At 44.6% G+C, this 17,873-nt stretch overlaps 1 protein-coding gene across 3 annotated transcripts in view; it reads left to right on the plus strand.

The window, feature by feature from the left end:
* Positions 1-316: 316 nt before the first annotated feature.
* SLC4A5 (solute carrier family 4 member 5) overlaps positions 317-17,873 on the plus strand; it is a 78,799-nt gene continuing 61,242 nt past the window's right edge. The window contains exons 1-3 of one of the 3 annotated variants that reach the window (XM_083629308.1): positions 317-387; positions 3,817-3,905; positions 5,827-6,021. In XM_083629308.1, coding sequence (XP_083485434.1) covers positions 3,833-3,905; positions 5,827-6,021 — 268 coding nt within the window. In that variant the 5' untranslated portion in view covers positions 317-387; positions 3,817-3,832. Of the gene's footprint in view, positions 388-3,816; positions 3,906-5,826; positions 6,022-9,965; positions 10,001-10,089; positions 10,239-17,873 lie in introns of those variants that run through there. The other 2 variants (XM_083629310.1, XM_083629309.1) reach the window with 2 other exon arrangements.

Below are 17,873 nucleotides of genomic sequence, written 5' to 3' on the forward strand. Positions count from 1 at the left end.
AACTTTATCCACTGTGACCTTTCAGTCCCTCCACCCGTGAGTTCCAACAGATCAGAGCCCTAAACGAAAATCCATCTTGGCTTGTGGACCACCTGAAGACTGGCTACTTTAAGCTGATTGCATTTATCTGAGCGAAGCAGTATTTGCTGGTGCAACGTCTGTGGGGATCTATCTGTGTCCCATGATGTGATGTCACGGTGCTCTGAAAGAATCAATCCTGATGGCCTCATTTGGGAGGCTGTCCAGCCTTGGGCACTGGGAGTCAATAGTGCCCTTGCATCCGTGACTTCTATGCTCATTCTTCAGCCACCCGAGACCTGATAGAGCCCCAGACTGGCTGCAGATCCCCTGAACTCAGTTTGGAGTATTTCCTGGGACGTTTCAAGCGTGAGTAGAACAATACTTATTCAACTTTTGTAGTCCTGTCAGGTGCTGGGATTGTTCAGAAAAGGGAGAGGTGGGCAGCCTGCATTAACACTGAGCGCTGTGGTTTCTCCTAGCTTAGTATTTTCATTCAACAAAAAAGGAAAGTGGGATATCAAAGAGGCAAAAAGCTCTCATGGGTGCTTTAATCAACTAACAGCTTGACCTTGTGCGTGTTTAACCAAAGAAAAGGCCTATTGACTTCAGTGATACTTACTCCATAGTAAGCCTATTTGGGATATTGCAACTTATCTTTTAAGTCTTGCAGTGTGGTGGGGCTACTTGTAAAGTCACTGCAATAGGCTGATTTAAAAACTCAGGTGATTAATCAACTAAAATTTTGTCAGTTGGCTGGCAGCAGTCATAATAAATATTTAAATCAGTATTTATATTCCTTAATCAGCTGCAATGCAACAATATTTTCTCTTAGTTGTTGGTCAGGGTGTTGCAGTAATGAAATGAATGGATTCCAGCTCTTAGTTTGCAGCGGGTGGAAGCCCTGAATGGGTGTTGGCTGCTGGTTCAGTCTCAAAGTGACTTTGGAGGGGATTGATTTTTCTGCCATGAGCAATCACCCTTTCATTTTCAGACACCCATGAAGGGCAATCAGGGCACATGAAATAATTAGCAAACTAATATGCATTCATGATTTTTTTTATTTTATTTTTTAAAAAAAAGACTCAGATACTCTGCAGGTGCTATACAGGGAAAGATGCCACAGAATAGAAATTTGACCCTATGGCTTAAGCTGAGCCTTGGAAGAAACACTCTTTGTGGATGAATATGCTGCTGTTCAATAATTCTGCCTTAATAAGTAGACTGTGTGACCTACATCTCACAAGCAGCAGATGAGGTGATAAACTTGTGTGTGCCTGGGCCACTTTAGATTGCAGGTGGCAGCTGGTTGAATGATCCCCCATAACTCACCCCCCCCCGTAAAATTAGACACAAAGGGGAAGGGTGCTAGCTTAGATTTCCCAGTGCCATTCATGTTTTCTAGGTTCAGGGCATTCAAAAAAGAAGTATGGGGGAGTGTCATTCAGTCACATGAGTCCCCACCTCTATTTGCCTCCTTGTTCGATTATTTATTCATTTTATTTATATCCTGCCCTTGCTCTGAAAGGAGTCCAGGGTGGCAAACTGAAAGCAGAAACACAATAAAAACATCTTTAAAACAATTCCAGTACAGATGCAGACCTCAACTTTGAAACGTGTTGAAGGAAGGTCTTCAGCAGGCAATTAAAAGGCAGCCTAGGAGGTTGTGCCTGCCTAACACTCCAGGAGAGCAAATTTGAAAGGGCAGGGGCCGCTACACAAAAGGCCCGATTCCTACACTGTGTGGAAGAGGCCTCCTGATAAGAAAGCACCTGCAAGAGGCCCTCACCTCAGCTGGGTATATAAGGAGTGAGATGATCTTGCTGGTTATCCTGGTCCCAAGCCATGGCATCTCCAGGTAGGGCTGGGAGAGACGGCTACCTGAAACCTTGGAGAGCTGGTGCCTATGACCATTGTAGACAATGCTAAGCTAGGTGGTCTGGGGCAGTAAAAGGCAGCTTCCTATGATGGGGTTCCTATACGTGACAAATGCTAATAGGTGTTGATGGCTGACCAGGTATCTGTAGTGAGTGTGCCAGTGCTTTAGGCATGGGTCTGCCTTTACTGGGGCTCTTTGAAAGGCCCAAGAGTCAGCATGCCTTGGGTGACTTGATTGCGTTTGAGACTAGGCAGAGAGGAAGGCACTTGAGGGATCACATCCCTTTGTCTAGTTGGTAAGCATCACTCCTGAAGGTAAAGGATGCTCTTGTGCCAGTTCCCTAAGCCTCTGCTTAGTTCGCCTTCCCTGGCAAAATGGAGTTCAGTAGCATGAAGAAGCTGTTCGGGTAAGCCTTAAAATATTGGTGAGGAAAAGCCCCTTGCTGACACTTACATTGGTTGTGACTAATCACTGGCTTGCATGATCAGGCTGGTGCCATTTTTAGAAGTGCACCATCACAAAGACTAGCACATCAGCAATCACTCAATTCGCCATCTTCTCTGATTTCTTGGCCAGTTACCCGCTGGATCAGAAATTTCTGTTTTCTTCTCCCCCGCTGGGATTCACAGGTAAAAGGTTAACAGCCAATGCTACGTGGAGGAGATTTGATTACCTATTTACTATTTATGAATTTACTGCTATTTACTATTTACTGATCACATGCCCAAATGGCTTCTAAGCGGTTTGCAAGTGTAAAATCAATTACAAAATCCGTCAATTATTAAAAGGCACACACAATAAGACAATTCTATAAGAGCATTTTAAAAAATTGTAATTAAAATATACAAAAAAACCAGAAGCTAGTTAAAAAGCATAACAATTTAAACAGTTAAACTATTGTGGAAAACTTAACTGCGAAGCAACCTTCTCAGCCCACCCTGCGACAACTATGGAGAACTAGTTGAGTAGTCCCAGGATCCAGAATTGCTGTAAGGGGGGTGGCTTTGTCCCTGTCGCCCCTCCCCATCAAATAATATTTTTGATTTATTTATTTCAGCAACTTCTGCTGCCCATAACACCATAGTTTATAAGATTTGTGTTATAAAGTTATGTTGATATTGATATACCTTCCAGTTTAGTTATTGCCGTTATAGTGAAATTGCTATTGAGACAATAGGTTTTGTTTGGGCTGCCATACGTCTGGAATTTCCTGGACATAGCCGGGATTCGTCTGTCAAAAATTGTGGAATTTTTGGGTGGAATTTTTTGGAACCCGGTTAAAATGTCCAGGGAAACCCAGGTGTATGGCAGCCCATATTGGCATATCAGAAGAGTTGATTTTTTGGAGAATGTCTTTAAAAAAATAGGTAAAAAAACTTTTTTTGATATATTGCCCCCCCAGCAGCTTTTGTGTCTCTAGCTTTTGTGTCTGGATTTTCACTTTTTGAAATATGGCAACCCATATTTTGTGATTTATTGTTCTCATTGTTATTGTAAGCCACTTTGGGCATCATTTTTTGTAGAAAGGCAGCATCCAAATAAAATGGAGGTGGTGGCACGCGATGGTGCTAATGTCATACAGGACTCTAATTTGCCTACTGCACTGAGGCTTAGCAAAATCTTACCTAGAGATCTGGATAAAAGGACATCCAATTTTTTAAAGAGACAGGATTGCTCTGTTAGGAAGTTCCTTACAGGAGAGGGAGGAAGAAAGATGGGGTGAAAATGTGCCAGCTTGACTACACTGTGTTGACGACACTGCCTTTGTTTTCATGGATTGCTAAGACAGGGATGTGGAGGAGCTCTCTCTTATGTTGTGTAGGTCCTGAGTTGATGAGAAATAACAGTAAAAATGATTTTCTTACAAAACCAAACCCAGAAGACTTTAATTGTTCCTCCTACTCTTTGTACTCTCTAAGCATCCCCTGATTGGCCATGATGGATGATGAAGATGCAATGAGCGAGAGAGGCCTCAGCACCTCCAGGATGCGATATGATGATGAAGATGGTAAGTTGACTCCATGTGTCACAGTTTGATCTGTCTGGCTTCCATTGTGGCCACTAGCGAAGGCATTCACCCTTGTACACTCCTTTTTATGGGGCAACTGAACATCAGCATGAAGAAAATACCGTCGTACCTTGGAAGTCAAACGGAATCCATTCTGGAAGTCCGTTTGACTTCCAAAAACAAAGCACGGCTTTTGATTAGCTTCAGGAAGCTCCTGCAGCCAATCGGAAGCCACAGAAGCCCTGTTTGGCTTCCAAAAATTGTTCACAAACCAGAACACTCACTTCCACGTTTATGGCGTTTGGGAGCCAAAATGTTCGAGAATTAAGATGTTCAAAAACCAAGGTACGACTGTATTGTCCTCGCATGTTTTTCCTGTTCAGCTTCTATTATTATTATTATTATTATTATTATTATTATTATTATTATTATTATTATTATTTCGCTTGTTAAAATGACCCAAAGTGACTTACAAACACACCAGAAATACTAAACTAATCGTAATAAACACAATCAACAAAAACCTTTATGGCTACAAAACTCGGAAAATCTGAGCATCAGAAGAGCCTGCAGGGTCAGGCCATTGGCATATCCAGTCCAGCATCCTGTTCTCAAATTGGCCAACAATACACCTGTGGGAAACCTGCAAGCAGGACTGAAGTACAACAGCTCTCTCCCCTCCAGTGGTTTCCCGCAAGTGGGATTCAGAAACATTGCTTCCTCTAACTGCAGAGGCAAAGCAGAACCATCAGAGTGGCTGGGGCAACCTGGTCAGGTGGGCAGGGTACAATTACAGACCCTCCAAGCATCCCATTTTATGGGGCATCTGAACATCAGCATGAAGAAAATATCGCCCTTGCATGTTTTCCCTGTTCAGCTTCTATTATTATTATTAATTAATTAATTAACTTGTTGAAATGACATACACTAGTACCTTGGTTCCCAAACTTAATCCGTTCCGGAAGTCTGTTCCAAAACCAAAGCGTTCTAAAACCAAGGCACGCTTTCCCATAGAAAGTAATGCAAAACAGATTAATCCGTTCCAGACTTTTAAAAACAACCCCTAAAACAGCAATTTAAAATGAATTTTACTATCAAATGAGACCACTGATCCATAAAATGAAAGTAATAATCAATGTACTGTACTATAAAATAAATAAGACAGTATTGTAGGTGATAAAAATTAAAATTATTGTTTTTTCTTAGGTGCACTGATGATAGTCATTGTTTGGATGGGGGGCTTGTATCCATTTCTGCAGTCACACAATCAATCAATCAGTAGCTGAACTGGGTTCCACACAGTCACAAAAACAAAGTCACAAGCCACAGTCACAAGTCAGTCCCATAAAATGAAGAACAAGTCACAGTCAAAAAAATGAAAAAGCCACACAAACAAAAATGCAAAAAAATAGCAAAAACAAAAGCTCCAAATATCACCTCTGTGTTGCGTGGGTTCTCAGGACTCAACAGCCGACAGACTCAACAGGAAGGCTCTTTTTTTTTTTTTTTACAAATGACAAATGGAACACACTTGACAGGATGCGGAACATGTTCATCTTCCAAGGCAAAGTTCACAAACCGGAACACCCACTTCTGGGTTTGCAGTGTTCTGTTTCCAAGTTGTTCATAAACTAAACTGTTCTAAAACCAAGGTACCACTGTAATAAAACTTTAAACATTATTTTTTTAAAAAAAAAACCTTCCCCATACAGGGCTGCCTTCAGATTTTTTCTAATGGTGGTATTTCGGGGGTCACATAACTCCATACCCTCCAACAGAGCCAGGGACAGAATGAAAGAGAGCCCAAGAGATTTGTTGGGAATGGTTTTGGAGCTTTGCCTTGTGGGCATTTCTCTTTCTTCCCCCTCTGATCCTCCCTCCCTTGCACTCTCTCTTCGCCTCTGTCTCTTCCTCTTCCTAGCAGATTACCATTCCATCTACATTGGGGTGCCAGTGCCACGTGGCTACAGGAGAAAGAGGCGCAGGAGGAGATCGTCGTCCAGTCGGGACAAGAACGGCGACAGCGAGAGGCATTATGAGCGCCAGGACCGCTCAGACACAGACGACGGGGGCAGGATCAGCTATGAGAATGGAAACGACAATGCCAGCAGGACTAGTGAGTAGGAAAAGGGGGAGACATAAGGCCAAGAATTCCTTAGCATCATCATGATTATCTCTGCATCACTACTATCAGTATACATGGTACCGTAAACACAGTATTGGCTCCAGGTTTTGGAGGACGTGTGCCCGTCCTGCAGCAGGTCCTGGGGGCTCTTGTCAACCGGGTCCCCAGCAAATGCCCAACCATGTCAACCTTTGCTGCCAACCCTGCCTAAATGAAAGACCAGTTGCTGCCTCTGGGAGCCCACAAGCTAAATTTTGACAGCAGAGAGGGAGGGCAAGCGATCACAATTCCTTGCAGTCTGCATGCAAAAGGAAAAAGGAACAACGCCTGATTTCCACACAGCTCATCATGCATTATTTGGGGAGTGAGGTAGAAGCTGCAGAATCAGGAAGAAGTTGAAAACACATCTCTACAAGAACTAAATTGGTGGCTCTGCATATGCAATCAGATCTCTCTTGCCAAGATCATCCAGTCGAACTCCCTACCTGCACTTGAGGGTGGGATTCGTTTGTTTTTTGCAGATTAACGTTTGCAAGACAGATCACATTATGCTACCAAAAAAAGGAAGGTTGCATGCTCTCTTTGACTAAGGAGCCAGTAGAGCCATAGCTAGGTGATCTTGCGCCCCTAGCAGAACTGTCCAGATTGCGTCCCCTGGCCACAGACAAATTAGCTCTTATTTCCGCCTCTCCTCCAACCCCCCCCCCAATTCAATTCACCATCAATTTAAAACTTTTTCTTACGAGGCAATAATCAATATTTTTATTTACGGACATATTTTTAGCCGATTTTGCGCCCCCCTCTCACATGTGCCCCTGGCAGGGGCCCACCTGGCCACCCTCTAGCTATGGCCCTGGGAGCCAGAACTCCATTGTTGCTTGAAAGCTTAAAATTAAAAGGGAGAGAGAGATGTTTGGGATAAAGTATCTGTTTGCTGTGGGAAACACAGAAGTGAAGAGAACACACACACACACAGTTTACCATTTTAATATCCTCCATTGCGAATGGCAGAGTCTGCAGACTTTGCTTTGGAGGCCAACATGGAATTGTTCACTCCCGTCTATTCCATGCAGCCTAGTCTGTAAGCTCCTTAGGAAAGCTTAGCATTTTGCATACCAAAATAGTTGTCTGCTTTCCATGGTGCACTCAGTAAGGAACTTTGCTTGGGTTTTACAAAATCATTAGCACAATGTCCGTCATTAGGGTGGGCAGGGGCGGCCAGAGGCCAAGAAGTTGCAAGGATCCCGGGGGGGGGGGAGACCAGTGGGCCTCTTTGTTCTGCACACAGAGACACGCTGCACTGCCCATCTCAAGTCTCTGGTGAGGCCCTTCTCCATGGCTAGCTCAGCCACTCAGTGTTTGGGGCAAAGGCCAATATTTGCCCCCTATCCCAGACTATGAAATCCCCAATACAACACTGCATGATGTTTTCATAGGAGTGAGTAATGATGGATATTCATTAAGGGGCAAAGGTTAAACCAGTCATCTGCTCTTGTTGTCCTCTTGTGTTAGACAACTGCTTTTTACTGTTGTAAATCCAAGATCCACAATTGGAGGCAGCAATGCTTCTGTACACCAGTTACTGGAACCCACAGAAGGGAAGAGGGCTCTGGTCCTTAAATCCTGTTTGTGGGTTTTCCTTTGGGTTTTCTGGTTGGCCACTGTGAGAACAGAGTGCTGGACTAGATGGACAATTGGCCTCGTCCAGCAGTTTCTGATTCCCTGAGACTGATGCTTTACCTATTTTGTTTGTCAGAATTATCGAAAGGACGAGCTATTTGTTTCTACTAAGGATTGAGATCCAAATCTTAAGTTCCTGTAATTTCGGGTACAGCTCCCTCCATAGTGGTTAGAATTGGATTGAAATTGTTAATATCATAATATACAAATCTATGGTGTGATCACACTTGGAATATTGTGTACATTTCTGGTTGCCTCACCTCAAAAGAACATGGTGGAGCTGGAATAGGTTCAGAAAAGTCCAATCAAAATGATCAAGAGGAAGGAGCAACATTACAGTATTTGGGGTGTTTGATTGAGGGAGGAGAGAATAAAGGGACACGATAGAAGGGCATTAAGATATGGATTCCATGTGGAAAGTGGACAGAGAGGTATTTTTCTTCCTCTCCAATTATATTAGAATTTGTGGGTATCCAGTGAAAATGAATGCCGGAAGATTCAGGACTGATAAAAGGAAGTGTTTCTTGACACAGCACATAGTTAAACTATGGAAATGGCTCCTTCTGGGCTCAGTGGGATGGCCACCAACAGGGAAGGCTGTAATAGAGGATTAGACAAATTCATGCAGGAGAGGGATATTGATGGCTATGTTTTCCTGCACTGTTGGAGAAAGTTCTTGTTGGCATCCGTCTGTCTCAAGCATAGCAGCCAGCTCCTAGGGGCCATGGGGGATTTGGCCCCCACAATAAAATATCTGAGGGGACCGGCCCCCCACAAAGTTGATGGGCATTCCCATTCAAATGGTGTGTGCGCACTGCGTCATGCAATCAATTATGCAGGGCTGGGTTTGCCTCGGCCCCCACAATATTTTATTCAAGTTGGCACCCCTGGTCTCAAGAGACAATGGAGTACACTTCCAGGGGTGAAAAACCGCTGTGTTAGCCGCATCAAAGTGACCTCCCCGGGGCACAAACCTGGGCGGTGTGTATAGATAGAGGTCCTGGGCTGCCCAAACGACAGGACCCCTCCTCAGTCTCACTAATATGGTCCAAAGGAAAGGCAGAGCAATACATTTGCCACCAGCTTGGCTGCAGGAGTTGCCAGAAGGAGGTGTACAAGGTGCCATCCAACTGCCTTTGTGATTCCATTCCACATTTGTGTAGAGTTTACTCCTTAGCCTTTTCTTTTCCTGAAGATATCCTGCAAGGTTTAGGATCGGAGTTTTCCTTTTCCTTAGATGGGCTACCTCCCCAGGTGGGTGAGTCCCATCTCCCCTCACTTCCCTCTACAGCACATGCAGAAACCGCCTTTTTGAATGTTGGACCCATTCTTGGCCTCGTCCACTCAATCCGCCGGAGTCTGTCTCCACATGCAGGGCAAGTCCCTAACTCACTGAGGGTTTCAGACCAATCTGCTCCCCTCACCTGCTTAGCTGGCCAGTCGAGGCTGTTCCCGGGTGTGGCTGCTGTCACATGCAGACAGCTTCTAGAGCCACAGGTGAAAACTGAGTGCAGAGTGGAGACCAAAGGTGGACAAACTATCCTAGAAGGAGCATGATGTGTCCCCTAACACCTTTGAATATCACCGGCTGGAAACCAGGGGGAAGAGTGCTGTTGTGCTCAAACCCTATTTTTAGACTTCCCGCTGAGTCACCTGGTTGGCCACTGAGAACAGGATGCTGGACTAGATGGCCCCCCTTTGCCTCTCTTCTCGTGTTCTTTACTTCCTGTTTTCTCCGCAATTCCTGAAGTGGAGCACAGAGAGAGCTTGCACATCTCACTGAAGATGTTGCAGAGCAGCACAGAGATGGAGAAGCACAAGGCATTGAGCGTTCCACCCTCTCTGCCTCTGGTAAGGTAGTAACCAGTCCCTCCTTCCCCAACCTGGTGCCCACCAGATGCTATAGACTACAGCTCCCATCAGCTTGTTGGCTGGGAGGACACCAAGTTAGTGAAGGCTGGCCCAAGCCATGCTGAACAGAAGCATTTTCTCACATATGTGAAACAAACAGGCCAGTTGATTCAGCCAATTTTAAATTTCCCAGATCGACGGGCATATCAGAATAAAATTATTTTATCAAAGCACCTGTTTTTCTTGTGGCATTGTCAAAGGCGCTTCCTCAGAACAGTTTGCAGCAGGCGTTGTCATGTTTAACATTTCTGGCTGTGAAGGGATTATATACTTTTAAAAGGTCCTGTTGTTTTCCATCTTCTCTGTCTACCTCACTCCTCTCACTACCCCCCCCCGGTCACCAACAGGCCCACCTCTTCTGAGGCATTGCGTTTATTTGGTAAGTTCACGTCATGAGAGCTGAGGGCAAAGGAAAGGGCTTCATATGCCCTATAATCTACTCAGTAAGCTGTGGAGTTTAACTAAACAGGGTGGATAAAATAAGTCTGAGGGTCTGGTTTTTTTGCTGCTGCTGCATTTTGGTTGGGGGTTTTTGGGTGGGGGGAAGGTTGTGTGTAGTGCTGTGAATATTTCTTCAGCCAGGAAAAAAATGGGGGACAGATTCCAAACATTTCCAGGTAGGAAATCATTTCACATATTTTCAATATCTTGGGGTCTGGAAAGCCCTTTGGCTTTCACTTGAGAGTTTTTTGTAGTCTGCCTTGTGGTCTTGTTGAAGGTTTTGTTACGATCTAAGGGACACCTGCTTAGGAGTCTTGATTTGCCTTTTCATCTCTTTACAGCCCAAGGGGAGGTTGGGTGCTGTATCTGACACTCTCAAAGAAACAAATTTGGACTGCGGATGGCAACCCCCAGGGGCTGTGGCGCAACCAAATTCTTTCCCCTTAGATAGGTGTCTAAATGTAAGATGAAAGAGCATTTTGGAAACTGTGGTGGCTGAAATGGTGCACTGTCCACTCAGATGAGAGGCACCGAAAAGAATGTGATAGACAACTACTCCATGTAAAGCTACATGGATGCCTAAGCAAGTGTTGTGCATAAAGGCCAGAGGTAAAAGGACTGGTGTTTTAAATCATCGTTTCTATTCATTCTATGATTTCAGGTGTGCATTTCTTGCCTTTGACATTTGGATTTGCTGCTGTCTTTTCTTCCCCTCTATCTGATAGCCCCCTTATGTTCTTCTTCAAAAGAGTCTAGGAATCTTTTTTTTTAAAAAGAAGTGCAAAAATTCTGTGTCTAGTTTGATTTGAAGCAAAGGAAACCAGGTGTCTGTCTTTATGAGTGATGGAAAGCAGTTATACTGCTAGAACATGTCACCAGCTGTTAATGAGGAGGGAGATTGAGATATTTTGTGTCTCTATCCTCTCTTGTGGATTAGCTAGTGCTGAAAATTTTTGATTCTATGGTACAATTTGCTGTGCAGCCTTCATCTGCCATACATATCTGTTTCTTCCTGTGCAAAGATTTATGTGATATAATTAGCTAGTCCTGAGGGGTAGCTAATACATTTGGGTCTGAGATTTAGTAGGCAGAAGCCTGTTTTATCAGATGCATGAAGCTGGCAGAAAAGGTAGTGGCTATATAAATTCATGAGCTGAGATACAGGGTAAGGAAAAGCAAGTAAAAAATAAATAAACTGTGATCTGATACCGGAGGTATGAGACATGTAAGCCATGCATGTGTGCTGGAACTTCAGAGTACCTAAGAAGCAGTTCTGATAACATCAAATGAAGGACAACTGGTGTTTTTTTTGTAGTGTGAGCCTTGTACACTTGCACCATGAAATACAGTGTTACTGAATTCCAGGACCAAAGCATCTCCTTCCCAAATTCCCCTTGCATCTTTTGTGTTGAAGTATCAAAGGCCCTCAGAGTATCCCAGTAGACCAGACTGCTTTCTGTATGCTCTCTTTGTTTCAACCAGCCTTCTCCAACATAAGTCTAAATAAACATAGCAGTTACAAGATGTCTCCATTTGCAGAAGCAATGGTAATGCATACAACCTTCCTATAACTTCCATCCTCCCCAAAATATGCATCCAAATCACTGTGGGGTCTGTATCTGAGACTGAGGTACTGCCTGCTGCTCGTACCAGTGATAGGCTGTCTCGGGGCCTGAATACCCGTGTGCCACTCCAACAAATACATCTTCTTAATTATGCAAGAGAGTACAGTGGTACCTCGGGTTAAGTACTTAATTCATTCTGGAGGTCTGTTCTTAACCTGAAACTGTTCTTAACCTGAAGCACCACTTTAGCTAATGGGGCCTCCTGCTGCTGCTGCGCCGCCGCTGCACGATTTCTGTTCTCATCCTGAAGCAAAGTTCTTAACCCGAGGTACTGGTAATATTTCTGGCTTAGTGAAGTCTGTAACCTGAAGCGTATGTAACCCGAGGTACCACTGTAGCTGTAAAGCAGGGGTGACTACTAGCTCCTAGCCCTCTGGGCCAATTTCACTGGCTCACAGAGCCCACACCAATTTTTCTGGCAATGGCAATATGAGGAGAAATATTGAAAGACACCACAGTGCTGAGGTGGGCAAATCACCCCCTCCTCATTCCTCAGATTGAGCGTCTGATGTGCAGAAAGGAGGGGACACCTCCACGGATCAGCAGAGGAGAGGGGGTCTGTGTGTAGGTATCTGCCTCTGTGTGTACATGTCCCATGTGAGAGTACACATGAGAGATTGTGGCCCCCAGAGAAGAATGTGACCCTTAGGCCCCAAAATACTAGTCCCCGCTGCCTTAAATATGTGAGCATCTGAGGCACTTTTGAAATATAATGTCTTTAGATATAAACATAATCAATGTTTAAGTTTTTTTTTTTAACCCACTAATCCATAGTTGTTCTATTCATTTTTCATTCTTCAAAACATTTACCCTGCTTCTTTCGGAATCCTCCTTTTAAGATACCCCCATCACCCAACTGGAGCAATCAAAAATGGATTGCGTTTTGCAGACCTTCTGCTTCCTTCAGTGACAGAGTTTAAAGCTTCTCCCCCCCCCCCCGCTGCTGCCTTCCAGGTGTGTTTTATACATGGCAAACACAGCTAGGCTTCAGTGCCTTTGTTGGTTTGACTGCAAAGAAAGAAAGGTCTCGTAGGTGAATGAGCACTAAGAATTTGCCCTGGCTGTTCTGTTTCCTGCCCTCCACAGCCGCTCTCTCCGCTTTCGCAAATGACTCTTTGTCTGCACCAGTGACCCCAATCAGAAACCAAACACAGGCAGGTTTAGAAAGAGGAAAGACCTGTAAAACGACCCTAAGATCATCCATTCACACAATATTGAATGATGAAGTTTCCTCCAGGCGGATAGAATGCCTCGTGGATCCCAGCAAAAGCTGAATGCAGCCGAGGTTACATGTTGCCCATAGACAGATCGGCTTAGGCCTTAAGCTGGGGAAATGGGAAAGGAAAGAAAAAACCCTTATTTTCTATTTAAATGTCCTCCTTTGTTTTCTGTTTGTTTCTGTGACTGGTAGTTTTGCTGTGATGTTTTTTAATTATTATTTTGGGTTTTGTTTTTCTAATGCAGTAGCACACATTTGAAATGAACAAGCAGCTAATATGCCAGTTAACTGGTTAAGCTTCTGGAACTGATGCAAAGTGCGGGGGGGGGGGACCCTTACTTTTTTACTTTTTTAAAAACAGACACATAGAATTGTAGAGTCCTGGTGACTCTGTGCTTCCTCCAGACTCAGAAACAGTAACCCTTTGAATGCCAGTTGCTGGGGAACATTAGCAGGAAAGAGCTGCTGCCCTCATGCGCTCCTGCTCTGTGGCTCCCAGGGGGCCACTGTGGAAAGCAAGATGGGGGAGCAGAGTTGTTCTTGGGATCTTAATCCCCTCCCATCCCCACAGCCTCGTTGTTTTAGTATTTAATAATGGCTGCTTATTGTGTACCCTTTGGCACCATGGAAACATGATTTCTAAATTTTAAATAAATGAATAAGGAAAGTGAATAAAAAATGAATAAGGAAATGAATAAATGAATAAGAAATCAATTGTACAGGGAGACAATTTTGCAAATCCAAGAATCTCTCATTCCCAGGAAAGATCTGTTGGTCTCCTGGGATATCTTAATGAACCATTAAAAGGGGAAAACTATTATTATTATTATTATTTGCTTGTGCTGTACCAGAAACATTCAGATTGATTGACTGATCACTTTTATATCCAGCCTTTTCTCTCTCTTCCTTTCTCTTTCTCTCACCTCAAGAAAGCATCACTTTAAATCAGAACACCTTAATCAAACATGAATGTGCCTCCAAATGAATGTGAACATGTGCTTGACTGTTCTCCATGAGCCAGTCATGTGGCTCCTTTGGAAGGGAATCTGATGAGGAAGGTTTGGAGGAAGTCTTGGAAGCAAAGAATCAGAATTGCAATTCTCCATAAGTGATTATCATCACATACTCTAAAAAGGGATACACTTTTTAAAAATGTGCAGAATGCAGCTGCAAGAGATTTGAGGGGAACAGTATACTATAGACAGATCATATAATCCATATCTGATATGAACTGTTCTGGCTGCTAATTCAATACTGAAGTCAATTCAATGGGTTTTTTCCCCATTGAAAGTCCTGAACAGTTTAGGAGCCAGATTCTTGAAGGAGCCCCTCCACCTATATATGCCGGCTTGGGCCTCACATTCTGCAGGAGAGATCCTTCTCATGTGGGATGGGGCTCCTCTGTGACGGTGCCCTGGTAGTCCCACTCCTTTCTCCCAGGCGTAACTGCTCTTTAGCGCTCAGTCAGAGCAAACAGACATTCGAGTTTGGACAGGACTGGTGTTTGCTCTGATTTAGAGATAAAGAGCAGGTTTTCCCTGGGAAAGGGGCAGCATCAAGGGAAAACGACTCAGTCCCGTGCTTTCTAGACGTGGGACAAACGGAATTGTGGGTGAGCCCTTAGTTGGTTAAAGTGCCATTGGTAGGTTAATTTCAGCACCACTTCTCTAGTTTGGGAATATATGTTTCTTAAAGGAGCTTCACTCCATATATCGTTCTATACATTTTCTGCTATTGGGAACTTTAAGTCCTGCACCAAAACCTCTCTAAGACTTGCCAGCATGCCTGTGGAACAGACGGTAATTTTTTCACTGTTTTTATTCACTGTGGGCTCATCCACACTTCTGCTTTCCCGTGCCTAGAGAGGTTTTCCACTTGCCTCATGCTTTCTAGTCATGGATTCGAATGGTTTTCTGTTTGCTCCACTCCTTTCCCCGGGAAAACCTGCTCTTTACTGCTGACTTGGAGCAAACATCAGTCTGTGGAAAACACAATGGACATTTGCTCCGATTCGAGGATGAAGTGGGAAAGCAGCAGTACAAGTGGAAGTGTGGGCAAGCCCTGTGATGCTGCTATAGGCCGGGGGGTCCAGGGGCCAAATGCAGCCTTCCAAGCCTCTCTGTCCAGCTCATTGGACTATCCCCAAACCATTCGCCCCCCACAACCTTATCCCTGCTCCTCAGGCCACGCCCCTCACCTGCCCTGCTTCACATCCTTCTTGAGTGTTTTTGCCTGGCTAGAACTCTAATAATGCCTCTTTGTTTCCTGAATAAAGAAGCACTTGCAAGTGTGTGTGCAAACTAGTCGACTGTACAGAGGTAACAAGTGGGTGTGGTCACCCCACACTCTCCCCCAAACACTACCACACACCCAGGCACCCCCTCCTCTGATGATCCATGCAGATTGAATGAGCACGGGGCTGTATCACCCCCTCTTTCCGCTCATCAAATGTTCAATCTGATGAGGGACTAGGAGATGATTTGTTACCCACAGCAACATGTGTCTTCTTCAAATGATCCCCCCACCCCTGTTTGCCACCTTCATCAAAATCGGTGGTGGCAAAAAAAATTAGGCCCCCGAGTTTGTAAACCCCTGAACTAGATGAACTTTGAAGTTGCTTCCGGCTCTGTGATTCTATGATAATCAGTTCGATGAATCAATTGCTTTTTCCTTAAATATATTTCCAGCACTTCTTTTTTTTAAGTCATCAGTTCTACTACAAGAACTCACAAAAGCTAAAAAAAGTTGCAGACATTCCCTTTTCTTGCAGTGGAATACTGGCATACAGAATCGGATGCCAGTGTTTTTCTCCCAAACTATGGTTTGATTCATATTCACACTTATATTATACAGGTTTAATTTATCAAAACATTTATGATTAATGACTATAGTCTCCCCCCCCCCCTGGATTGGCAACCCTGCTCATAGCTCGTAAGAGCATAAGAAGAGCCTCCTGGATCAGGCCCATGGCCCATCTCGTCCAGCATCCTGTTCTGGACTAACCAGATGTGGCCAACCAGATGCCTCTTATGGGGAGCCAGTAAACAGGATCTGTGCTCAAATGCATTCTCCCTTCCTGTGGTTTCCAGCAATTGATGCCTCCGACTGTGGAGGCACAGCATAACTGTTATGGCTAGTAGCTATCAATACCCCTCTTCTCCATGAATTTGGCTAATCTTCTTCTATAGCCATCCAAGTTGGTGGCCATCACTGCCTCCTGTGGGAGTGAGTTCCACAGGCAATATCAGGTACTATTGGGAAAGTGCACATCGCAAGAGGTTTCCATTCAGGACCCCTTGCCATATCGCTGGAGATGCCAAGGTATAACTCCTCAACTGCTTGCACTCCCAGAGTTTTGCCCCACCAGACTCTGCATTATTGCAGAATTGTTTGCATAATCTGGGGCAGCCACTTGAGACTGCCGTGGGCACCACCGCCCATGTGAAGCAGACAGGCTCTCCAACTTTAAAAACTATGGGGGACCTTTTCATGTTCTTACAGTGATAACATTTGTAGTGACATTTCCAGATCATTGGCAAGCTGTGAACTGAGCAATCTCAGACCCAGAATTCTTGCTCCATGGGAAGGAAGCTGCCTTATAAGGCAAACCTTTGATTCACCTAGCTTGGCTTTATCAACACGGCTTCTAAGGACCTCTCCCAGCTCTACTGAGAGACGCTGCTGATTGAACCTGCGACCTTTGCATGCCAGGCGGGTGCCACAAGCAACTCTTCTCCTAACACCGAGCTTTGGGTGGTTTTGTTAACACCAACATCTTAACCCCAAAGACCCTTTGTCCCACCTTGGGTGCTTTTGTGATGAAAACCCTAAACCAGAAATAAATTTGCCAAGGCTTTGAAGTCCACTAAGCACTTGACGATATCACCTTCATTCCAGTAGTTTGGCTTCAAGGTTCTTAGCAAGTAATTCAGGCTAATCTATAGTAATAGCGAACATCCTATTCTTTTGGGCCATTGTGATTCTTTTGGCAGAAAACAGGAACATTCTCCAGGAGGGAAAGCAAGTTGCACTTAGCACACATTTGCCGCATTAGGATTTCATCTTGTGACCACACACATATATATATACATATATACACACTGAAACACAAAAATGCTCACTGTTCATACCCAGTGTGAAGGAACAAGCTGGGGGATTTTGAGCACAGACATTTTTATAATCAGATTAACTTCTAACACGTTAAAGCTAACTTTATTTTAAGCAGATAGTGCTCACCTGAGATCCACCACATGGCACCACGGCATTCAGGCATGATCAGGCCACTTCCTGGTGAAGTTTGGACTGTGTGCAGCAGACCCACCTTGCCGTGATGGGGAACTGAGTCAGTTGGTCTGCCCCTGCAGTCTCATGTTACATCTCTGAATACTCGGGGCGGGGCAGGGGTGTTCCAGAGAGACTCTGTTTCGCTGTGGGGAGGTGAGGAGAGCTATTGACCCACTCTCTCCTGAGAGTCCACCTGTATTGCATCCTCGATGAGCAATCCAGTAGAGTTGTTCCAGGTGGTCCAAAGGCTAGCCATAGCAGAAGTGATGGGTGACCTTCTGGAGCACTCAGCACCAGTTTGCATGGCACTTAGTGGATTAAAAAGTTGCTCGGCTCCCTAGTGCCGTGCAAATCTTGCAAATTCAGTCAAGGTTCCAGTACTGTGCCTTCCCATATTTTATGGGGTCTGTTTCAGTATATATAGCCTGATGGTGCCAAGAAGACACCTGCAATGATGTAACCAGCTTTCTCACTTGATCCTTGTCCATCCTGCCTGGTGAAACCCAGTCTGAGCAGGTTGACCAGGTGGGTCCAGGGTGTGGTGATCGGCACCCACTGCAATAGAACAGCACCTGCTTCCCTTAAAAAGTCAGTAATGCACCCACTCCTGAAAAAGGCCCCCCCCGGACCCTGGGGTTTGTAACAACTACTGCCTAGTCACAAGAGCAGCTGGAGAGGGGGGA

The sequence above is a fragment of the Podarcis filfolensis genome (genome assembly GCF_964270895.1).
Source record: "Podarcis filfolensis genome assembly, chromosome: 8".
Lineage (NCBI taxonomy): Eukaryota > Metazoa > Chordata > Lepidosauria > Squamata > Lacertidae > Podarcis > Podarcis filfolensis.